This window comes from Mchenga conophoros, linkage group LG3 (assembly GCF_057382185.1).
Source record: "Mchenga conophoros isolate Kocher_MC1m ecotype Shallow Benthic linkage group LG3, M_conophoros_male_GT1.1, whole genome shotgun sequence".
Lineage (NCBI taxonomy): Eukaryota > Metazoa > Chordata > Actinopteri > Cichliformes > Cichlidae > Mchenga > Mchenga conophoros.
This window is the reverse complement of record NC_140528.1, coordinates 51,363,775-51,389,117: the sequence shown is the minus strand read 5'-3', so window position 1 is coordinate 51,389,117 and position 25,343 is coordinate 51,363,775. Positions and strand designations below refer to the sequence as shown.

The window sequence follows — 25,343 nt, the reverse complement described above, 5'->3', positions numbered from 1 at the left end:
CATGTGGCTTTTCTCTCCTAAACCGATCTCAGCTGAATCTACACAGAGCAGCAGAAGCTCACAGCAAGCAGATCATAAAACATACAAATATAATTGATGTGGGTGGGGGAAAGGATAGTGTGTTCACATTTGGAGAAGTCCTCATTAACTTTATGAAATTTTACCTTTCACTGCTTTGTCAATAATCTCTTTTTATAATAATTTATTTTTTCTGCAGGCCTGAGTGGTCGGAGTAATCCATTGCAACAGAATGCTGCCAAAGTGTTCCTTCCTCATAAAGAGCACGTCACCTCGCTGCTTGTTCCACTTTTACTTCAGGCTGAGAGAGTAGCTTGAACTATCAAATCCGCAGTCACATGCTGCTTTTAAAAGTGCTGAAACCTGGATCTTATTTGCTGTTAATATATCACATCTCATTACGAAAGGATTTATTTTTGACCACAAGATGCAAATTTCAAACACTGCTGAAGTAGATAAAAAGTGCTTAGGAGACATTTCTTGTTTTTGCGGACGTGCATATAGACGATATACCGTTAAACATAGTTAATGATGTAACACACGCAGTGGAAAACAGTGCATCTCTAAACAAAAAATGCAACAACAAACTTTAAAGTGAACTTCTAAAATAGTTACAAACACAGAAATCACACAAAATACTGTTGGTGGACAAAGCAAAGGATGAATTCATGAATAATCATTTCAGCAGCATGGGTCATTGGATAAGAACACCTTGGTATTTAATGGTTAAAATTTTTATTTTAGGAGAAGCTTTTTGGAGAGACATTTATAATCAACCACAGAAAACACCTCCTGGATTTATTTTGCTGCTGCCATTTTTATAACTTTTGGTCTGAGCCTTATATTTCAAGTTTGTTGACTTGGTTTTACTTCCAAATGTTGTTTACTTTTGTTTAATTGGATAATAATAGACAATAATTACTCAGTCAGCATCAACTTCTAATAGCTTTTGTTAATGTGCTAAGCTAAATCTATTCAGTCATATAATGTGTCTATTTTTACAGGGCTGTTCTAAGAAACACTTCCCATTAGGCCCCCCCCCCCCCCCCTTTTTTTTTCCCCCCAGTTTAACAAGGTGTTGTTTTTACTTTACTATCATTTTTATCAGTGTAAAGTCTTAACACACATTTTCTGGTGTTGTGTGTTCCCAACAAAAACTGCTGACCAGTTTCTTTAACACCCCCCCCCCCCCCCCCCTCCCCAAACAAAACCATATAAAAGTCTTAGCTTACAATTCCCATTAAAGGTGTACACATTAAAATAGCCAAAATAAATGTTATTGTTAACAATAATGAAGTAAAAGACAGAATAAGTGGGAAGTAAACTGCCTGCTGTCTCTGTCTGTCTGTCTCCCCTCCATATACGCAGTTTCACTTTTCTGTCGTCATCACCGCACATTTGGTTTACGCCTAGATATCCTTGATTTGATCCCGACAACAGACAAAAATCTGCCAACACAAACCTCTTCTTACAGCTCAACTTTATCAACCTAAAGAGGTACTTACATGGTAGTTTACATCTATATATAATTAAAAAAAACCTCAAACTTCAAAGACAGGACTAACGTCCATGTCAACATTGTCTCATAATACAGGAAACCAGAAGATTTATAAATACCTTTTACAATAAAACTGGATGACAAAGGTGCAGAGCTGAGAGTTGAACTACAAAAACTACAAAAACACAGATGTGTTGGTAAAATCCAAGCAAACACACATGTATAATGTCACTGCAGTGCATACCTCAAACACCATGACAGGTTTGTTTGTGGTATTATGCATATTATGTGTTATTGAAGTACAAGGATTAGCAAAGCAAAGCACTGCATTTCAGTAAAAGGAGCTGAGCTCCAACACCAAAATCCTAAACCTGCTTGTTGGCAGGTTTTCTCTCCCCATTCCTCACGTTGCGCCCAAACCAACTGACTGAAACTCTCATTCATTCCTTCATTTTGATAAGTTTACATTTTTACAAACACTGATATCACTGCACATTACTTTTCCTCTGTATGCCTAACATCACTTACTTAAAACATATTTACAATGATGGAAACAGCGGTTACATCGCCGATTTATTATCAGCTCAGAATAAAAGTCTCTAGTCTTCATCTTTCTAATTCTGTGACTCTGTGAACAACAATGCAGTCAGACTATCAGTTTCCTTCCAATAATTTTTCATTCACAATGGCCTAATTTTTCCAGCATGAACTGAGATCTATATTTAAAATGCTGCATCCTTGCACAGCTTTCCTGAAATATTAAAAGTGTAAACTCGGAAATATTAAATATTAAGCATTTATATTCAGTAATGGCAGAAATAATGAAAGTGAGGTTATTACATTCCATTACTACATACATGTTTTTTTTACTGAATAATTATTACTTGTTGCCATGGTGAGTTGTAGCATGAGAAGGCTTTCTTTCTTTACATGCTTAAAACAGACTGAACATACTCAGAGTTGATTGAACTTGGATCGGTTGTTGTGGAAAAGGGAACTCAAAGTTTATTTTTAAACTCAGAGTTTGTTGGTTCCTGGGAAAAGGTACAGACCAGATACATCAGCATATAAATATAAAAGCAAACAGTGATCCTGCTAATGTGTAGGTTTCACCTAGAAATTAAGTATCAAATAATTAATTAGCTTAATTATGTGGGTGTGTGGGGAAAATGGACTTTAGTTTTAAAAAGAAAGTTTTGGGCTTCTGTTTCTGAAAGTGGTTATTTAAATACAAAATCGTTTTGGTGGTTTAAATTCGGCTTTAGGCTCCATGTTCTGGTTCAGCAGGCCTACATTAAGCTGGTGTGGTCCTCTTTATTTGCCTCTAGATTTCAGGTCTTTCTCTATCTACTTTTCTCCTGTTGAAAAGAAATGATTACTGGGAGCAATGTTTAGACCGGACTCACTAACTAAGGTTTAGTCATAGATAGTAATTGCTCCTATTTCTGTGAAAATCTACTCGTTTGGCTGTTCACCTGCCTGCAGTGAGAGATGTTTCTATGTTAGCTGACAAAACAATACAGATGAATGTGCGTGGAGAGCAACAGCAGGGTAGAGAACATCAGTGAAGGTTGTTTTGAAGGTGTGAAGGCGGATGATACTGTCAGAGGAAACTCTGTAAAAGGACAAACTTTTGGCCTCCGAATCCAGATACACCCCGACACGACTGGAGCGCAAGGCCTGAGAAGATACACAGACCTTCTCTTTGTTGTGCTGAACAAAACAACCATCATCAGCAGAAATCAGACACCACGACTTGTCATTGTGTCCCAGCTTGCAGGCATCAACATCCCCTTTCCTGCCAATGTTTCTGTATGTTAACCCAACACAGAAGGGCTCTGACACCTCCAACTCAAAGTAACAGCGTCCTTTTAGTCCCTGTTTACACAGAACCTGCTGACAGCAATCAAACCTCTCTGTATGATCAGGATATGGCTGCTCCTCCTCCACCCAGGTCACCTTTCTGTTCCCTTCAGAGAGCAGCAGGTTCTTGTGAGCTGTGTTGGAGTTCAGACTGAGCTCACAGGCATCTGGAGGTAAGAAAACACTTATAGAATCAGTAAATACAGTTTATGTCCACTGTTGGCAGCACTAAGTACATGGCTCCAGGGAAATAAGTCAGAGACTGAGGGAGCTGTTCTCTAGAAGCACAAAAACAAAAATCTGTATGTGACAGTTAACCTGTAGAATCTGTTCAACAAATAAATACCTTGTGTAACACTGTCAATGACTCCTAAAGAACAAACCGTAAGATTTAGACATTACAACATTCAGCACTTCAGATTTACACAGATACTCACATTTCTTGAACCCTGGTTTGTTCCGGTGACTTCCACCATGTTCTAAACTGTGGAGAAAAATTATAGTAGTCAAGTATTAATATATCTATTGCCATATTAGTAATATGTGCATCTATTGTTTTATTGTTTTCAGCCCCCAACATACAGCACTGATATCTTGCACATGATCAAAATTTACTAACAGAAAAGTTGAAAAACAAAACAATTTTCAAAGCCGGAAACACCAGCAAAGAAAGCTCAAGGATGTGATGTTGGACTGAATTTACTCAGGTGAAAAAAATAAAAACCAAACACCAAAGCTGTAAACACTTCAGATAAAGCAAAGTTTTATTGTGTAATCTTAATCTACACAATCATTTTCCATAATCTACAATTATGGAAAATGACCTATAAGTAGCTGCTAAGGTAGAGAAAACATCTACTGATTTTTGATGGTTTGTTAGAGCCCCGATTATTATGAGTCTTGTTTGTCAACAATCACAAGGAGAAACATTACCTTATTTTATTTTGATTATTCTTTTTTTATCATTAAAATGATCATTTTAGGGAACAGACTAATAGAGTAGTTTGTATTAGACCACATCTTTTAAAAATCAGCAGAAATGGCTTCCTGGGACATTTATATGCTAACTTTGAACTTTGGGACCATCTCCATTACAGTGAATGGTACATAGGTACAGTTAATTACTTGAGCTGGCTGAGCTGGTATTGTTTATCATCCTTCAGCTCAGAGAGCTTCTTTGATCCAGTTTCTCCTGGATCGTTGTAGCTCAGGTCCAACTCTTTCAGGTGTGAATGGTTTGACTTTAGAGCCGAGACCAGAGACTCGCAGCCTTTTTCTGTCACCAGACAACCGGATAACCTGAGAAAACACAATATTTGATACATCAGAAAGTATTTTAAATAAATAAAATAATGGCAACAAAAATGAGGTTCTACGTTATAAAAGATCTTGCTCTGTTTAAATGTCCAAAGAACAGGCTCTACCAATTATGTTAAATTGCAGCAGGTTTGGTGGGTTGTTAATCCATAGTGGTGTTGAATATAAGCATTAAACGTAAATGTACCTTAAAGTTTCCAGTCTGCAGCACTGACTCGACAGTCCTTTACACAGCAGCTCTACTCCTGAATCTTTCAGGTCATTGTTGCTCAGGTCCAGATGTCGTAGAGGTGAGAAGGGGAAGGTGAGACCAAAGGCCAGATGCTCAACCCACTCTTCAGTCACTTTACAGTCTGTTAGTCTAAACAGGGTGATAGGTTTTTGAAGAAACAAAAAATATTTAAAGCTACACATAAAAATGCATAATGAAGACATCATTTCTATTAGGGACAGGGAGGATCTGTTCCCTCTACTTTCTATTAACATTCAAGCCAACAATCTTTCTTAACTTACAAGGCTTTTCCGCTGCTCCTCACTGCTGGTATCAGCCTCCGTCTGCCCTCCTCTGATGTGTTGTAACTCTTCAAGTCCAAGACTTCCAGATCATTCTTCGATACCTGCAGCATGTAGGCCAGTGCAGAGCAGTGCAGGGGAGTCAACTCTGTTTTTGAACGATCTGACAGTGCGAGATATTCCTGAATCTCATCTTTGACTTTGTGATCTCTCATCTCGACCATAGTCTGGAAAAGGTTGATGCAGCTGTCTGGAGAGAGGTTCTTCCTTCGCACAGACTTGAGGTAAGTCAAGATTTTCTTTTCAGTATCTTGACTTTGATCTGGTGAAGGCAGCAGACCATGAAGGACTCTGCGATTTGGTTCAACCAGGAGGCCAAGAAGGAATCTCAGGAAGAAGTCCAGGTGGCCATTTTTCTTCTCCAGCACTTTGTCAACCATCATCTTTAAAAGATCAAGTAACGTATGTTCTTGGCTCTTTAGATCGAGGAAGCTGCTGAGCTCTCTGGTATCATTATTTATGAAACAGTCATAGACGTGGAGAGCTGCAAAGAACTCCTGTACAGTCAGATGTACAAAGAAGAAGACCTTTTTCTGGGAAATGATTTCTTCTTCATGAAGTACTGTGGTGCAAAATCCAGAGTACATGGAGGCTTCTTTAATGTCAATGCCAAAGTCTTCCAGGTCTTCCTCATAGAAGATGAGGTTGTTCTTCAGCAGCTGCTCAAATGCAAGCTTGCCGAGTTTCAGAAGAAATTCTTTGTGTGTTTTCAGAAGCTTTTCTTTGTTTGTCTCAACATTCTTGTCATATTTTCTGTTTCTACGCTTTGTTTGTGCAAACAGGAAGTGTGACATCATCTCTGTAAGAGTTTGAGGAATTGCAGTTTCAACATCTCCTCCAAAGACTTCCTGGAATACCACTGCAGAAATCCAGCAGAAGATCGGGATCTGACACATGCTGTCGAGACTCTGTGAAGACTGAATATGTTTAATGATCCTGTCAGCAAGATCTGGATCGTGACTAAATCTCCTCCTGAAGTATTCTGCTTTTTGAAGGTCATTGAAACCTCTTAGCTCTGTCACCATGTCAACATGTTCTGCAGGGATCTGATTGGCTGCTGCTGGACGGGAACTAATCCAGAGGTTTGCATCAGGAAGAAGGTTACCCTGGATGATGTTTGCTAGGAGATTACTCACAGGCGCTGCTTCCTTGACAGATGTTATTGTCTTAATGCCTTCAAAGTCCAGCTGAAACCTGCTTTCATCCAGACCGTCCAGGATCAGAACAATCTTGGTTTTGGCATAGTCCACTGAATCTTTGAGATCAGACAGTGTGGGGTGAAATAAAGTCAGGAGCTCATGTAGGCTTTTCTCACCTGTAGTCAAATTCAGCTCTCTGAAAGCAAGACTGAAAACAAAGTCAAGATCCTGGTTTGCCTTCTCTTCGGCCCAGTCAAGAATGAATTTCTGCACAAAAAATGATTTTCCAATTCCTGCGACGCCCTTCGTCACAACTGTTCTGTGAGGTTTGTCTTGATCAGGCAACGGTTTCAACACATCATTTAGGTTGATTACTTTTTGTTTTGAACTCTGTCTTATCAGTTTACGTTTGCGCAGCCTGACTTCATGCTCTTCACGTAACCTTTCACTCTCTCCAGTGGTTATGTGAAGCTCTGTGTAGATGTTGTTCAGTGAATTCGGCTTGTCACCATTACCTTCATAGACTGAGGAATATTTCTCTTTCATTGCTTCTTTTAATTTCTTCTTTGCCTCCAAAAGACCAATTTTACCTGTAATGCAGTGAAATGCATCAAAGATGCTCAGGTGGTTAATACCAGATCGCTTTAATTTGGTCAAAGAAAAATGCAGGATAAGAAATTCCTGACCTGATTTGGGGGTTCAAATCTTCTTAAAATTTTGAAAAAATTGGTTCTAAATTACATTAAATGGATGAAAATCGTATAAAGCTGCTTTATAAATACAGTCCAGTTACCAAAAACCTGATACTCTTGGATTTAATGTGTGTTTTTAAACTTAATTTAAAATGTAACATTTCTTAAAAGATCAAATGTATTTTTCTTTGGTTCTTTGATTTATTTATTGCCATGCAATCTTTCTTTAACCAAGTAATTAAAGACTAAAAGATGATTCCCAGCAGTGATTATGCAAAACTCTGTTAACACATTTTTTTGCAGTAACAGAGATAGTAGTGACATAAAGGATGTCAACTTACCAATATGTGTCTCTGTGTCTTTCTCTTGTTTTAATGTTTTCTTGGATTTCTTCCCACACTGAGGACAAGGACAGTCTGCTGGTGACACAGACTCATCCAGGTCTGAGCTGAGACACAGTTTGCAGCACCAGTGTTCACAGCTGAGCTGAACTGGATTTTTCATAACATCTTTGCAAACTGGACAGGTGGATGGCTTCTCAGTTACTGGTCTGTAGGAGGGTTTACAAATTAGACCTTATTTTAATTAGCTAATGGATAAATGGTACTGTTAGTTGAATAAACTGGTATGAAAATGGATAAATGTTTGCTCTTAACTGTTTTACAATAAAATTTGAGAGGACAAACTTATGTAACAGACTAAATTTGGCAAATTTCGCAGAAATCACACAAATGACTTTCTTAAAAGACCCATGTAATTGGTTTTTTTTTTGTTTTTATTTGAAAGTTCAGTCTCTGCCCTACAAAGGATTATTTGGGCCACATAAAAAAAGTTGATCATTTTGAGACTGAAGTCGAAATGTAGAGGTTACAGTTATTGTTTCAAGACAAACTGCCACAGCTGCTATAACCTCTGCATGTTTAGATGAATTAGAGAAGCAAACTGATCGGCCGTCTTGTGACACAACATAAACCCTGTTTATTGGACGACGCTTTAACCATTGATACTTTTGCATCTGTCCATTACCAATCATTTCATTTTATACAAATTCCCTCTAAGACGCAGCTTTCTCTAACATCTATTCATTGCCCATATATTTATCCCCACACTGTGTTCATGTGCTAAAAGACCATTTTCTTCCTTGTTGCTAAAACTGACTCTGAAGTACGATTTCACTAACTCAGAGGTAGAGCTGGGCGATATAAGATTTTTTCATATCACGATATGTTTTTTTCATTTCAGGCGATAACGATATCTATCACGATATAAGCCAAATAACTATATTTGTAAGATTTAAATGTGCCGTTGCTCACAAGTAAAATGTGAAATAATCAGCAGCTTGTTTTTATTTAAATATGTATTTCCCATAATAAGTTCAACAGGGTAGATGTACTTAAGGAACATGAGACTTTTTCAGATAAATAAAGGCAAATATTGCAAACTACACAAAAGGCAGCCGCTAAAGCGTTTAAGTTTCAAAATAGAACAAACAAAACAGACTAAATTGTCAATTCCACTTAGAAACAAAATATTAATTCTAAAAATAAATCTTAGTTTGTTTTACAGAAGAACAGACAAAACTGACTAACTTTTGTCAATATCAAATAAACTGAGAACTAAAAGGAAATTCTCAATCTCTCCTTGTTGTATAGCTGAGCTTTTCAAACAGTTTTAACAGTTACTTTAGTCTGACAAAAGCCGAATGACGAATTAGCGCTTCCAGTCAGAGACTGAGGCTACGTCCACACGTACACGGGTATTTTTGAAAACGGAGATTTTCCGTTTTCCTTTTAAAAAATAATCCCGTCCACACATAAAGGCAGAAATGAAGGAAAACGCTGCTATGAACATGCCAAAGCAGCAGGTGGAGCTAGATTCCTAACCGTGCAGAAATGTTGGCCAATCAGAAGTCTAGAAGCCTCGGTGGGAAAAAGTAAACAAAGCTGGGGCATAGAAGCAGAACCCAGTCGTATGTGTGGAGGGACAGTAACTGTGTGTATATGTAAGCATTTAAACACTGCAGAGAGTACAATTAACAGTAACAGTATTGTAGAAATTCATTTCACCGAAACAATAACGCTGCGCACAGTGTGCACATGAATTCAAACCAAACTGGATCGCTGATCTTCTAACTTATAAACCTAACTAATCACACTGCTCCTCCTGGACCTGGCGTTAGTTAATTGTTAAGAGCTCCCTTTCTAGTGGCTGTTCTTTAAGCTTGAGTTTCAATAGTGTGATAGAGGCACTTTGTAACTGAAGTCTAAACACCGGTGCCTCTTTGTAAAAGCAGGATTCACAAACCCATTATTATTGTAATCCGCACCCTGGACTCATGTTCTACTTGTCGTTCCCCAGACAGCATTCAAACCATAGCAGAGCAAAATTCAGAATTATTGCATTTCCTCTGCCTTAATGGGCTGCATCCCAATCTGCTTCAGTCATTATTAACTTTGTGGAAAGTACAGTTTTCCAATATGCCGATTCTGGGGCCTCAAAGTCAAGGTTTTGTCCTCTCTCCTCGCCTTGGTTTTCCAGAAGTGCTAAAAACATGATTACAAGTAAATTATGAATTCCTTTCCTCAGTTGCTTTGTATCCAAGCTTAAGCGTGCCCAATAACTAATCCTCCAGGGAGAGAACCCACTAATAAGCAGGACTGCCAGTACATCTGTCAGATGCCATAGCACCAGTCTCCTGCAAGCAGAGATGGGCAGTAACGCGTTACTTGTAACACGTTACTGTAATCTGATTACTTTTTTCAAGTAACGAGTAAAGTAAGGGATTACTATTGCAAAAACGGTAATTAGATTACCGTTACTTTCCCGTAGTAACGCTGCGTTACTGCGTTACTAAAATCGTGATTTTTTGCGAGAATGTCTCATGACAGTGACGTAAGCGAGTGCGCCGTTGGTGACAACAGCTGTGTGCAGATCAACAATGGATCACATATCGATTGTGGGAGAGAGTATGAGCGTGCAGCGTTTAAAGCGTGGAAGTACTGACCTTACTTTGAGTTTGATTCCATAAAAAGTGACAAAAACATTAGCGTCCGTTGTGCGTGGGAAGAAAACTTCTTTTTACAGCAAAAAAACCCTAAACTTCCAAGCAAGCACCGAGTGCGCAACGACGTAATGGGAAACTCACAGAGACACTCGCGGATTCTTCAACTGACCGCGGCACACCTGCACCAGGGTAAACCTCCACCTACCTCAGTCCTGCTTTACAGGAGAAAATAGAGCAACAGGACCGCTGAGTCTTTGACTTTATTTATTTTCTGCTGTGTTTTACTTGCATCTATTTGAAAGAGTGAGTGTAAACACAAAAAATATTTAATTTTATGTGCTGGAATGTGTAGAAAATAGGTTTAAATGTTAAACTAATTTAGTCAAGTCAGAGAATGTTGCATATAATTAAATTTTTGCTTGATGCATAAAGTTAAAAGATTAAAACTGATAAAACAAGTTAAAAAAAGAGACTTTTCCATTTGATTACATTTTGTATGATGGATTATGTAGAAAAAGTAGAATTGGGCTGAGAGATCTATCGCTTTATCACCTCTTCAGGTTGTAAATCGTGGTTTTAAAAAGTAACTAAGTAACTAAGTAATTAATTACTTTTGAAAATAAGTAATCAGTAAAGTAACAGGATTACTTTTTTGGGGAAGTAATCAGTAATTAGTTACTGATTACTTTTTTCAAGTAACTTGACCAACACTGCCTGCAAGGCACTGCACTGCTGTTTAAATTAGTTCATGTGATCGGTCAATGAACACCCTCATCCCTCATATAGACAAATACATTAACACTATGGAAGTCCATATCAAGCACTAAGTATAGCACTGAATATAACATTGTCAACCTGCTTAAGAATATTTGTAATGCAAGATATTTCACTCCCTCAGTAAATCAGAATTACCTTTGTGTCTCTGTCTTAAAAACAAAGGGCTCAAACCTGGATCTGTTGCTCCTCAGCGACATGGACCCAGGCCCAGAAAAGAATTCATTTGAAACATTTTTCATCACAAATCTTCACAAATGCATTTGTCAGTCTGGGTTATTTCAAGGCTGAGAGTAGATAGTTAGGAGTGAGTGTTAGGTACTTTTAAAATAAATGAGAATTACCTTTGTGTCTTAAAACCGAGTGGCTCAAACTTGGATCTGTCGCTCTTCAATGACATGGACTCAGACGAAGCCGTCGACTGTGAACTAGACAGAAAATAATTCATATGAAACATTTTTGATAGTGATATCATTTCACTGAATGTGTCTCATTGTGTTTTACTGTCTGACAGTTCAATCAAATTATGACAACAAACCCCAAACACACTTTTCATGGCTCATTCTTGTAGATATAAACATGTTCACAAATACATCACTCTTAGCAATTTCAACCCCCTGTACTAAAATGAAACAACGACCTCCACAACAACAACAACCTCTCCATTATGAAGATCGGCTTAAATCAATACACCACATGATGGGCTGAGAGTAGATAGGTAGTTGTTAAAAGATTTTATTATGTTTATGTATAGAAGTTTTGAGTTTTTATTTGAGGTTCTCTAGATGTGTTTGCTCTTTGTACTAGAGAAGTTACACTGTGCAAGCTCAGCACGAAGTCTCTATCGTTGTATGTTATCTCTTCCACTCATGATCACATTTTAAAAGTAATCTTCCCAACACTGCTGACTTGTGATAAATACATATCAACAGTTATATGTTATCTCTTCCTGCATGTGACTGTGACGCAAACATGCTTGAGTATAAATAAAGGGTGGCAACTGCTGCGGGGTGTGAGTCTTCGTTTGAGCTCTCACCCGTGTGCACGTTGAACCTGCAAACCTGTCTGAGTGTCATTTATTCTGACCTGAGTTGCATTACAGGAAAACTCCTGACAGTAGTGGTGGCTTTTTTAATATAAATGAGAATTACCTTTGTGTCTTAAAACCAAGTGGCTCAAACTTGGATCTGTCGCTCTTTAAAGAAATATCGCTTGGAGCTGCAGATCCCCTGAACTGTGAACTAAACAGAGAACAGTCTGTTTACTGACTGACATCAATTTATTAAATTTATACTGTTTGTCAGATATCAATTCACCAAAACTTTCAATATAATGAAGCATTTTAATTTTAATTTGAAGCATGTCCACAACTCCACATTCTTTTCAGAAGGTACAGTGACAAGACATTTGTTAGGGTTCATAGATTTACAACCTTTCAAAGCCGAGGGGCTCAAACTTGGATCTGTCGCTCTTACTCATGCTGGGAGTGGTACTCATCTGTGAACTAGAAGGAGATACGGTTTTAGGTCTCAAACATGCCACCCCCCCCAAGATGATCACTTTGATAAATGCCTTAATTCATAAATGTATGTTAGAGATAGATTTTTTTGTGCTGGAGATGCTGGATGAGTTTCAGTAGGATTATCTATATTATAAGCTCTCTTTTTCAGCTGTAATAACACCAGCGAACAGCACAGATTGATTAATTCTCAACACACAATGTGCAACACCAATCTTACAATCTTACACCATAAAGTGAAGAATGGTTAATCAGAATTTGAAGAATCAGTACTTTTTTCAGACTGTTTCTCTATATGAAGATGCATTTGCTGAATACTGACAGTCTAATTACAAAAGGTCAAAATGGTGAGATCATCCATTAAGCTGTTTATTACCTGGTTGGAGTCTCACTGGACGACTCAACAGACACAGATCGCTTCCTTTTCTTCTCAGTCATTGTTGCTGCTGGGTTGGACAAACATGGCATTCATTGGAAATAGGTATGTAACACCTGTGCAGTTCTGTTCTTACCTGAGGTTTCGGCCACAGTCTTGTGGCCGAAATTTAGTGGTTTGCATTCTCGTGAATTCACAAGTAAATAATCAACTTGTAAAGCCCTTAAATCCAGAATCGTAAGTAATACTTTTGTTTATACTTTATCAGAATCTGTTCTCAAATGTTTTTGTACAATCTAGGGGAAAAAAGAATAAAAAAAACCCCCAAAAGTGAATCTACTGTTAATTGTGCAATAACAAATCACAAGCCAGAACAAACTGAGTAACAGCCAGGGTCTGATCCAGAAAGCATGTTTATCTAACAACTCTGACTTTGTTGATCAGATCTAGATCGAATCTGGTGGTTTCTTTTGCCCCGACACAATCTGTATTCATTATTTACAATGGCTCATGTTTCCCGAATTATACTGAAATATCTCAAATCTAGCCAAGTAACATGTAGACAGCCATATTAAAGCATTCACTTTCTCTAAAATGTTTGCCTTACTGATAAAACTTTACATTAAAGACTTGGTGCCTGCATGTGTTCTTTTAGTTTAATGTCTAACAGCTAATATTACTAAACTCTGACTGTTAACAGTGCCTCTGTTATCTGAGATCAGATCAAATTACAAACACTCACACTGGAGAACATTAAAGAAGTTCTTTTCTTTAAACCTCACAGGGGACTTTTTATCTACTAATGGCAGAAATAATGAAATCAGTAGATTTGATTTCTGCTGAACATTAATGAAACTGTCATGAACTGCAGCAAAAACAGCTCTTATTTAACAGAAAACTGACGTGAACGTGGATCTGTCAGTGAACTGTGTTTCTCCATATTTTTATTTTTGGTTTCTGTTTCCTACATTTGTTTCTGTCAGGTTAGAGCCAAAAAGTAACATTCAAAAATCAAATATGAAATTTGGATTCCAGCATTAAATAAAGAAAATTCAATGTAACAGACAGCATAAAAACAAGTTACATGTTTTATTTAAAATTTTATTCATTCTATGGTAATAAAAAAGTAAACTTGAGTGATTAAAAAGACTCTTTTCTTCACTCTCGGCTTTTAAGATAAATATCATGGTCCTCACTGACACCTGTTTATATTCCCCGGTCCTATGTTCTTCATTTAAACACCAGGGCCCTATTTCAGGAAGCCAGTTTAGAAAACTCAGAGTGAAAAACGATACTCAGGGTTGAGTAACCCCGAACTGTCCAACTTGGAATATTCGGTTTCAGAAAGGCTGATAACAATTAGTTCAATCAACACGGAGTTGCTTTAACCCCAAGTTAAGCGCGCGCACGAGGATACATAAAGCCCTGATTAGTGGAGCACAGATTAAGCGAGTCACCATGGAGACGGAGGGAAAGAAGGCGCGGTCAATGTATTTCACAGCGCTTGAGGCCGAAATCCTGATGGCAGCATATGCTGATAACATGCAAATTTCTCAGAAAAAAAGTAACACAGCCTCAGCTGCAAAAGAAAGGGAGCATGCATGGCAAAACATAGCCGACAGAGTCAATGCGTGAGTGTTAATTTAAACATTCATCTAGGGATTTCCACCCATTTAACACGTTATTTTATTATATATTATTTTATTTTTTATTTCATACATTTTATTTTGTGACGTGATGTGAGCGCAGGTGCAACCCAACAGGCCCCAAACGTTCCTGGCAGCAAGTAAAAATGAAATATAAAAATATAGTCCAAACAGGTAAGGTGTAATTGTATTATGAGCCATAGTGCTTGGTCTGTTTGTCCGATGTAAATCAATTGCAGTTAGAGGCTACATTAATTTTCTTTCTGTAAGCACTTATTGAAATTATCTGAGCACATTACAAGTACATATTTGCTTACTCTGTATGCTCAAATGTGACCCGTTATGGCCACTAGAAAAAAAAGCGGAGGCCCGAAAAACAGGTGGGGGTCCTCCACCACCACCACTCACAGAGGCTGAGCAGTTGGCTTCCACATTTGTGATAATGTTGGCAGCATCACATATGATCTTCACAGTGCAGAGAACACAATTAGCATCCATTACTATAATGAAATAATTTGTTAGTTTGAAATGCTACAGGGAACTATGTACCTGTACATTAATGCTGTGGAAAGACTTCCTGTTCACATAGTCTCCTTCATTTACTGAAGGAGCAATGATTGGAATGTGAGTGCCATCTATACAGCCAATCACGCCTGGGAACCGTGAGAATAAATGTAAAATTTAAGTAGTAGTTCAAGTATCACCACATCATGAATTAAGTTTTGTTCATCCTGCTACCTACAACTTTGTGGCATCCCTCTTTGATAAATCTTGTGGGTCTATGACCGGGGAACACCACAGACGAGTACAGGAGACGTTTCAGTGCAACTGTAACATTCCTGACTGCCCGACAGACGGTAGCCTTGGAAACGTGCTCAGCGTCACCAATATTATACAGAAAGCTCCCGTTTGCAAAAAACCGAAGTGCGATACAAATAATATGTACAGAACTGAGAGAATGTCAGCGATGTGTCACATGAGCAATATTAGGCCTGAGGATGTTATTCAAATAAATTATAGATTGTGCTGTGAAACGATAACGTTCACACAGGAAATCATCAGGAAATGATAAAATGTCCAAACGCGCTCTGATCACTCTCTCCTGGCGGAGAGCTCTGCAGAGAATTTGGGCTTCAACATCTACTGGCTCTTCAAGGAAGGGGCACGCCATGTCTGACACTTCCTACTGTCAGGTTTCTGACAAAGAGGCGGAGAAGGTCAGGGTTAGTTGAAGTAAACCTGCTAGGGGGCAGGTTAGCTTCACGGAGTGTGTCGTCATAGTAACTCACTCAGAATTAATCTGAACTCGCTTTGTGAAACCGAAAACCCAGAGTTTTCGTTAACTCAGGGTATACTTACTCAGAGTTTGCACTAAACCGGCTTTCTGAAATAGGGCCCTGGTATCAGAGCTCCACTGATAATGGCTTTCTCGTCTGTAATCACACATGTCATTAACTCAGAGTTAATTGAACTCACTCTAATCTGCCTTTTAGGAACATAAATATAAACAAGTCATCGAACAGGAAACTCGAAGTTATCAACCTCAGATTTTGTGTTTTGTTGAACTTGCTTCCTAGAATAGGGCCCAGTAGGATAAAGGCAATAAAATGCAGTCAGAAGGAGGAAAAGACAGGGAATCACTGAAGACAACAGGAAAATATAAACAGAAAAACTCAAGATTACAAATGAAACAAAAACATCATAAATACTGTGCAAAACCTGGAACCATGACACAGTTGTATGCTTCCTGTTACAACTGTTTCTCTGCTGGAGCATGACTCGATGATTGCGTTTACTCGTTTATATATGTTAATGCTAATTAATTCGCACATCCTAACTCATTATAGCTGTAAAAGTTCTAAAACAGATGAAAAATCTTGATGCGAATGTTCACAATGTCATGGCCCAACTGCAGGGAACCCTTATGAGGAGAAAAAAGTTCATAAAACTTAGGAGAAAAAAAATGCTATTTTTCTTTCTGGTGTTGCTCTTTCCTGAACGACTGATTTAAAGTGACTTAATTCAGTGTTTTACTTACCAGAGTTTGCCGGGTAGAAATAGGCAGATTAATCATCTAGGTACTGATGCAGTGTATTAGCTGGTTTCCTAGAAGAAAAAGAAGATCTGTATGATGATCTACAAAGAAAACTGAATATATGTCATATCAAATCGGAAACATATATTCTGATAGCTGAAACATTTGCACCTCTGCCTCACTTTATTCCTTATGAGGCTAACATTAAGTAACGTGGTTGATTCTACAGGGTATCGAAAGGAACCTGCTTATTAAACGTGGCTTATCTCATTATTGCAGCTGCCTGATTTTATCAAAGGCAAACATACCCAGGAAAGCACCAAAAAAACAGAACTACAAGTCTAAATGCTGCACCATAAAAATAATGTACACAGAAAATATTAAATGCTCTGTCTGTAAGAATCGGATATGATGAAAACAGCTTAAAACAGAATTCTGTTGTTGTTTCTAAAGTTGTTTAATGTTACATAAAGTTTCCTGACCACGTTAGATCTGAAGTCTCCAGTTTAATCTCTGCCTGTCTGACCATCTTCGTCAGCCACTACATACTCTGCAACTTGGATTTGTCCTCCTCTCTTTTCCTCTTTAAGTCTCAGAACTTATGAATTTTGATAAAATGAGTTCAGAGTTTTGCAAAACACCTTCCTGTAACTGTTTCACAATAAAACCTTCATAGTTACTCAAGCATTAAAAAAAATTGCATCTCTTCATAGGACTGAAATGGGGATATTTTGCTTTTTTGGTGAATGTGTAAACCGCTTTAGCTGAAGTAACTACAGTAAGTCACTGATTCTGAAAATTACTGCATTCTAACTGTGTTTTATACAGTATGAAACTGTAAATTCTACAGCGGTTTTCGATACAAACACTATTATCTAATTAATGCCTGTGCCTGTCTTCTCAATATATGAAATAGAAATAACAAATACAGAATTAGCATTATGATACTGTTAATCTGAATTACAGTAACTTATATTGGCAAATTAAGTGTAAAAGGGGAAAAAAAACTAATCCTAGTAAAGTTCACATTTCCTTTTTATGCAGCATTCCAAACAATGAAAAGAATGAAAAGTTCTTTTAATTTGATTAACTAATATGTAGATATGAAGAAAAAAAAATTTGACTACAGAGGACAGCAGTTTTAATCCGAAATGTTTCAACTTGTGAAACAGCTCCAGCTTATATAACACTGTGACAGCCTTTATTTCCCCTCTTGTAATGAATAAACACATTTGTGCTAAAAGGGCACGGTGCCAACAGTCCTACTACAGTGCTCTACTTTAACTGGTCTTCATGTCAGTTGTTAAAATTTATTTACATTGTCCAGTCTCCATGTTCCCAAAGTTGCATCTGCAAATGTATTATTTCTAGTGCTCCATCTCTAGTTCATGCAAATTCATATGTGTCAGTATCATCTTCAGGTAACAATGCAAATGATGCTGATTAAGAATATTTTGAATACATTTAAAATAAGAACAGCTCTCTGACTGTAGCTCTGTTTTTGTGATACAACTCATTTTCTTCACCACACTACAGATCATCAGTTTACTTTTACTGCATACATCCGCATAAAACTGTAACTTATCTGATTTAAATCTGATAGATGCTATTTTGAAAAGAGGGAGAAAGATTTCACAATGTATCACTGAGGATGGAAACACGGTGCAGAAAATTCTCAGCCAGATCTGCTCCTTTGTGCAAGGAGCAACAGGATGAGCACTGACAGAGCTACAAAATGACCTCCAGCGGGTCACTGGTGTGAATGTCTCCAGAGGTGTGGACTCGAGTCACATGACTTGGACTCGAGTCAGACTCGAGTCATTAATTTTATGACTTTAGACTTGACTTGAAAAAATGTTCTAAGACTTGTGACTTGACTTGGACTTTTACACCAGTGACTTGAGACTCGACTCTGACTTGCCTGACATTACTTGAGACTTGAGGATAAAGACTTGAGACTTACTTGAGACTTGCAAAACAATGACTTGGTCCCACCTCTGAATGTCTCTGACCAAACGTTCTCTAGTGGGCCCTTCAGGCTAGGCAACGACACACTGACTGCCATTATGTATCCGGGTAAAATCCCCGGACCCACTGTCAGACTCTGGTGCAGTGGGCCACAGAAACTACTGAGTAGCATTCTGAGCTGCTGCAAATAAAATTGAGCACAATGCACAAGTCCACTGCAACCTTTTTTCAGTTTGATTTTCAGGGTGTCTGTAAATCGACTGGTTCGTATATACCGCTCATCCACCGATTCATGGAAACACTTTGCTTGCACAAGTACTTTCTATCTAACATTTAAACACATTTATACTCTGATAGATGCACTGGAGAGCTATTTGGACTAGAGAAGCCAGGGATCAAACCACCAACCTTACTTCCTGATCGTTTTACTTTCAATCAATGTGGCATCCTTTCATTTCTAACACATTACCTGGTACGTTCCAGTTCAGATATCCAGCATGACTAATTTGAAGGCGACTTTACCAACGAGGAAATTCAATTGAGTGTCATGCAGTAGCATGAGGGAGAGGTCAGAAACCCCAAATTTCCCTAACCTCAGGTATTTTAGAGAAACCTGCCTCTTGAAATAAGGCTCTGGCCTACACTGAGAAGCCAACATATTAAATGTACCGTGAGAAAAAATATAAGAAATAGATAAACAAAATACAATAAGAAAAACAACACTGGTTCAACCATGTTAAAATAAGCTGGGAGCAGGCATGCAGACGATGCCTTGATCGTGTAAATTGAGTACATAAACAGGGAAGTGGGAGGGCTCCCCGTATCTCTGCAGCAAATGCATGTGCGACACTGACATGGGTTTTTCCACACACCAGTCTCACGCTCAGTGTTGCCAACTCCACAGAAAGGAAAATCGCTATTGGCTGTCCTAAAAGTCGCTAAATGACCTCATCGCCTAATTTGCTTAATTGGTCTTGCTAATGTAATTGTAACCTACGTTGTTGGAGAGTAAAAAATGTCCTAAATGCAATTTTTTTTTTAATGTAACAAGTCCAACCCTGCTCCTTTATCCGGGCTTGGACCTTGCAAAAGTGACCCGAAATTGGCACTCTGGTGGAGTTACTTTGTGTGTGTGTGTTTTTATAAGTAGTTTTAAACCTTGTGATCCACAAAACAGCATAACAGTAAAAGAAGAACTGACTGCGTTACAGTCAGTGCGGGAGCAGCGGCTTCGCCCATGCGCGACTCATTTGCAGTTTGGACGCACAGGTGTGAAGGTCTCATGATAGCAGCTGGGGGAGGACTATCCTCCACCTGTGAGCGCTTTGGCACGGGTGAGGTGCACCGTGCTAAAGCACCGCTGCTTATTGAGAGTGAAAGCGATACACGCTTTCACGTCAAAAAGTCGTCATAAATAAGTCTCCAATAACACCAGAAAAAGTCGCCACATTTGTCGCTAGTCTCTTTTTAGAAAAAAAAAGTCGCTAAGGGGGTCTGAAAACTCGCTAAATATAGCGACAAAGTCGCGAAGTTGGCAACACTGCTCACGTTTACCGCTGAAGACAGCAGGCCTTTTCACGCCTCGACTCTGTGCTGGTGACGCACTTTATAAAGCGCTCGCGACAGCAGGAAGCAAATCACGGAGGGATTTCCCGCGATCTTACCTCTTTGTTTACTATTTTTAATCCAAAACGTGCTCGTCTGCCTCTCTCTGCTCATCAGATAAGAAACGAAGGAGAATTCCGTGACGTGGGGCACAGTTCGCCTCGACTGCGTGTGACTGTTTGCAGCGGAGAGCAAAAAGCCGTTCCGTTTATATACAGAGCTTTTGATAAAGAGAAGACAAAATCCCCCGAGGGAAACGAATAAAAAGCTCCAGTGTTGCTGGCTCGAGATGTCATCCTATGTTTACAAACGCCGCTCTGACGTATTGGCAAAACGCTAGTGATGTGACGTTCCGTAGTGATGGTCCGCTTGAAGCTGAAGCTCCGGTGCGTGTGTTAAAAAAAATCAACACACTGCTTCAGAAGCACTGTGTCGAAGCGTGATTCGTTTGGCCAGAGTCACGCGATCAGTGACGTCCGAAGCTTCATTTAGAACCTAACTGCTTCGGTATCTGATTCAATGGTTTGTAAGGAAGCGTTTGCTTTTGTTTTGTGCGTGTTTATTATATCTGAAAACTGGAAAAAGGTAAAATGTCAAAAATCTGCTTCCATAATATAAATATCATTAAATAACTTTAGAAAAACTTCCACTTGATTCTTTACATGTAATGTTGTAAAAATATATATTTTATTGTTTAATTAATCTGAAAATGTTAGTCTGCCAAATGTGCAGCAATTGAATTTATTTATTCTCTTTAGCTGATAGTTTGTGGGGCCCAGGTAGACTGTATAACTGCATCTCTACCAGTTTCTCTGCACTCCAGCCTCCTCTGTGCCATGTGAAGGGATTTTCCTTAAGGCAGGAGAAATTATCTCCACGAAAAGGAACAGGTTCGGCCATCGCACACTAGAACAAATTCTCTTTTTAAATAAAAATGGAAAAGGGTTACCGTCAATGCATCATGTTTTTAATTTGCAAGTTCATAAGCATTTTCCTTTTCCATTTCACAATCAATTCTACCCCCAGCTCAGAAACATGTCTGGGAAAATTTCCCTAATATAATATTATTTATAAATACACCCCTCCGGCGATTAAATGCATACCTGCATGGAGGCAAGACCTCACAGCAGAAGCATACTCCATAATGTGTTGTACATTATTATATGTATATATAAGTAACGTGGTATTTTTCAATTATTGTATTTACCAACATCAAGAAGTCACAAGCAAAGACAGACCACACCATGATGCATATTTAAACAAGGAGAGTTTACTGATCAAAACTATTTATTAAACAAATAAAACACATTTTCTTAACCACCAAAAAATACACGTTCAAAGCAACACAACAGCGGCCCAATATCAGACAGGATTCCACTCTGTAGAGTGTGCAATCATAATGAAGCGGTTGGTTTTATTTTGTGGATTCAAGCTGCACTTCATATTTTTGGCCACCAGATGTCACCAGAGAGGACTGTGTTGAAAAGCTTCGAGTAATGAACCGTTTTTCAATACAAGCTTCAGTGCTTCAGAAAGCTTCATTTGGCCATCACTAACGTTCTGTATCGAGGCTTCGAAGCTTGTGCCGAGGAATGGAGGGGGCGTTTCCGCGATGCGCGTATCGAGGCTTGCTTCATTTATGGGAGGAGCTGAAAATGATGACGTCCGAAGCCTCGCTGCCCGGCTGTACCACGTGACTGGTTCATGAAGTGGTTCGAACTTTGTCGTGAGCTATGACAGCGATATAAACCCCTCAGATTTCATTCAAAATGTAGGTGTTTGATGGAGAGTTGCGGTTAGTGAGAGTTTGGAGACAGTTTGGAGGTTTATGAGAGTGAGGAGAGAAAGTCAGGAGAGAATGGAGCCGGCTAAGAAGAGGAGGATGTCCTCCCCTGTGTGGGAACATTTTGATCTTATTCCTCCCAACAAGGTATGTAAATTTCTACAGAAGATGTATTTTCATAATACTGATGGTGCAATACAATTTATGTTAAGCTGTCTGTACTTTTGTACAAGGTGAAGTGTTTGCTCTGTGCCAGGGAGCTGGGATATAACAACAACACCTCATCCATGCTTAGGCACTACAGAGCTTTGCATGAGAATAAGGGAACACCGATTGTGGAGCAAGACCAGGTGAGCCATCAAATGGCATGATAATATAGCATGCTTTAATGTTACTAAATGATATAACAATATTATACAACTGTAATAAGTTACGTGTGTGATATTTATATTTGTGCTTTGTCTTTATTGTCTTTCCTCAGGAGAACAATCTCAAATAGATGAAGACCTGGTTAGCATGGTGATTGAGGACTCCCAGCCATTTAGCATTGTGGAGGACAAAGGATTCAAAAGATTTGTTAAATCATTAAATCCTAGCTATGTTCTCCCCACTAAAAAGGCCATAAAAGCAGTGAAAATTTAGTTTTTACAGAATAAAATATGGGCAGGACTGACGCCTCAGTCTGTAGCTGTCCATACCTCAACGTTACAAAAGCACAACCACTGTCCACAACCCAACCACACCTCACCTCACAGTAAATGTAAATGATCATTTCCATTTTAAGCATTTCCAAATACTCATTTCCCATACTGCCACTATAAATATACACAGTATACTGCCATCACTACAATATACATGTTTTACACACTCCTTTTGTTGTTGACATTTACAGAGTGTGTGCAAAAGGCCACACTCTTCAAATTCATGCCAACTAATATTTTTACGTCCAGTAGGTGTCCTACTAGAGCAAATGAAGCTTCAAGAAGCTTTGCGCTGGGGTGAACCAATTGGATGAAAAGCTTCAGTGCTTCATGAAGCTTCATCTGCCCATCACTACAAAACGCCCAGGTCACGTGATCACGCCATAGTTGGACTGGCCATCGGGCATACCGGGCATTTGCCCGGTGGGCCGCTGGCGATTTTTTGTTTTTATAGCCGATGGATTTATTTATTTATTTTTTTTTTAGGAAGGGTTTAAATAATGAAAGGTGTTGGATTGGCCAATTGGTCATGATCGACTCTGGGCTGGACCAATTACAGCCGAGGAGGCCGGATGCACCCTCCCCCTTGTTTAGCAATCACGTGACTTTCGCGCATTGCATGCCGGGAACTCGTGGCAAAACAATCCAAGTACTGCATCAAATGCAAGCGTTTGCATCACCGCAAAACGTTCATTCTCCTGTTACAATACCTTCTTGTTTTTTCTTTGCCGCACAAAAAAGGAATGTACAAAACAAAAGGAGAACAATGCCGGTCCGTAAAAAGACAGACTTGACGAAAAGACAAAGGAAAGATACGAGGAAAAAATCAAAGGAGTGAAAGGGTCAGAGCCTTACGAGCACACAGAGTGGACAAAAGACGTCAGCGTGCTGCCCAACTTTCACCACGCTCAGATTTATAATTATACGGTTCTTGGAGTGAGTGCATACACTCGTGAAGTTTAGTAACTTCAGGTCACTGCAACAAGCCCAGGAACAGTTTACCGACGGATGGGTGCAGGACCTTGAAATGCACCGTGTAGAACGAAAGACCATCGTACGAACAAAGGTAAGTTTTCCAGTCTCACAAATCGTTGTCATAAATACAGATTCGTTAACCGTTTATTAATATAACCTTTGAGCTCAACGGTAATTAATTAGTAGTGGAAATAATTTCTGGTAGCATTACAGAAATGTAGCAGTGACAATAATATTGTATGTTGTAATCGTACTGGACAATTAGTGATACAAAACAACTGTTTTACCCTGTGAATAAAAGTATATGTTTTTGTCAATGTACCATGGTAATAACAGAAGCGAAACGCAATATTGTGTCAGGACAATTCACTATTTATGCACAATAAATAAAGGAGCATAGCGCAACAATTTCTGTTCAGCGCCAGACTTGCGTGTAACCTATAACCTATAAGAAAAATGACATATTAACTACTACAAAACTCTGACCTTTGTGGGAATGCTTGGATCAGACTAACATGTGAGCTGGAGTGTTCTGAGACGTTATATTTGGTATATCCAGACCATCCGTCGGCTCTTACTTCGGAAACATGGCTTAAAAAATTCCTCTTCAACGACGTAATCTCTTTATTGCAGTTAATAATACAACAGCTTCTTGGCATTTTTTGGGTTTCTTTTTATCGCTGTGTAACTGAGTTCAATTGAAAGCCTGCGTGCGCTAGTACCTCTTGCCACAAGTTCCCAGAATCCTTTGCAGTTTTACCCCTGAATGACGTCACATTTTCAATCTTTATCCTGGTGGGCCGGTCTCTAGTCAAAATGCCCGAGCCGATTTTTTGTCCCAGTCCAGCCTTGGATCACGCGTCACCCAGCTGCACCCACAGGCTGTGTCGCAATTCAGGGTCTGCACGCTTGAAGTACGCGCACTACTTTTCAGTCGGGCTACCAAAATCTATCTCTGCCCTGCCCGTCGGGCTATTGTAGGAAGGAAAAATATATGTCAATGCTTTTGCATTCTTTCAGAAATGTAGCTGGGTAATTATGTCATTTAATTTATTTTTGATTGAAATTGAATATTACTTAAACTCTCTTAAATTAACTTCCAATAAAAAAAGTTTATCATTGATTGAAGTTCATTCAGAAATGTTTAACGAATGAGCTGTCACAACTTTCAAGTACAAAGTTGTTATGAAGTCTGTCACATTCCCCCCTTTTTTTTGTTTTTTTATCCTTTATTTATTTATCCTTCTTATTTCATTGTACTGTATATTGTTACTCTTATTTGCCTTGTATGTCTACTGTACAAACTGAACTGGAATGACTGACTGTTCGCTTTATAAGTTCAATAAAGTTTGGAAAAAAAAACCCTCTTCGGCCGCTCCCTTCTGCCGTATTTTGCGGCAAAATTATCCACACCCACCGCCGCGCTATGAATTGTGGGATATATGGGACCACGAAGCGTGCACCGGACCACGCTTGATATTTGGGGAAATCGACGGCGCCTTTGGAGTACGCATTTGAAGTACACTTCAAATTGGGACAGCCGTCGTCGCGTGGCGGTGACGTAACCGCACTTAAAATGCGTACTTCAAGCGTGCAGACCCTGAATTGGGACACAGCCACAGTCTTTCACAAAATGCATTATCAAACGTGATGACAACAAGAGTCCACTAGATGTCCCTGTGGAGACTGGTGTTTATTATTATTATTATTTTGAAGTGCTTATTTGGACTAAATAAATAAAATATAATATTTTGATGTTAATGGTTTTTATGTTAATATGATGAAAAGCAGATTTGTTCAGTGATTGTTTTCATGGTGTTTTTATTGCAATAACACTAGTGCAGATTTAATCTCTAT

General features: G+C 38.8%; 2 protein-coding genes across 7 annotated transcripts in view; one reads left to right on the top strand and one right to left on the bottom strand.

Annotated features, from left to right (window-relative positions):
* Nucleotides 1-20,414, bottom strand: part of LOC146579345 (NLR family CARD domain-containing protein 3-like) — a 39,017-nt gene extending 18,603 nt beyond the window's left edge. The window contains exons 1-12 of one of the 6 annotated variants that reach the window (XM_085269193.1): nt 20,087-20,414; nt 16,458-16,525; nt 12,774-12,843; nt 12,311-12,382; nt 12,030-12,119; nt 11,223-11,306; nt 7,442-7,650; nt 5,210-6,998; nt 4,884-5,057; nt 4,505-4,678; nt 3,817-3,863; nt 2,711-3,546 (exon numbers count right to left, since the gene is read on the bottom strand). In XM_085269193.1, coding sequence (XP_085125319.1) covers nt 3,014-3,546; nt 3,817-3,863; nt 4,505-4,678; nt 4,884-5,057; nt 5,210-6,998; nt 7,442-7,650; nt 11,223-11,306; nt 12,030-12,119; nt 12,311-12,382; nt 12,774-12,835 — 3,234 coding nt within the window. In that variant the 5' untranslated portion in view covers nt 12,836-12,843; nt 16,458-16,525; nt 20,087-20,414 and the 3' untranslated portion in view covers nt 2,711-3,013. The other 5 variants (XM_085269194.1, XM_085269196.1, XM_085269195.1 and 2 more) reach the window with 5 other exon arrangements.
* Nucleotides 1-25,343, top strand: part of LOC146579344 (uncharacterized) — a 179,885-nt gene that overhangs the window by 149,629 nt on the left and 4,913 nt on the right. The window contains exon 3 of the mRNA XM_085267945.1: nt 22,292-22,386. Coding sequence (XP_085124071.1) covers nt 22,292-22,386 — 95 coding nt within the window. The remainder of the gene's footprint in view (nt 1-22,291; nt 22,387-25,343) is intronic.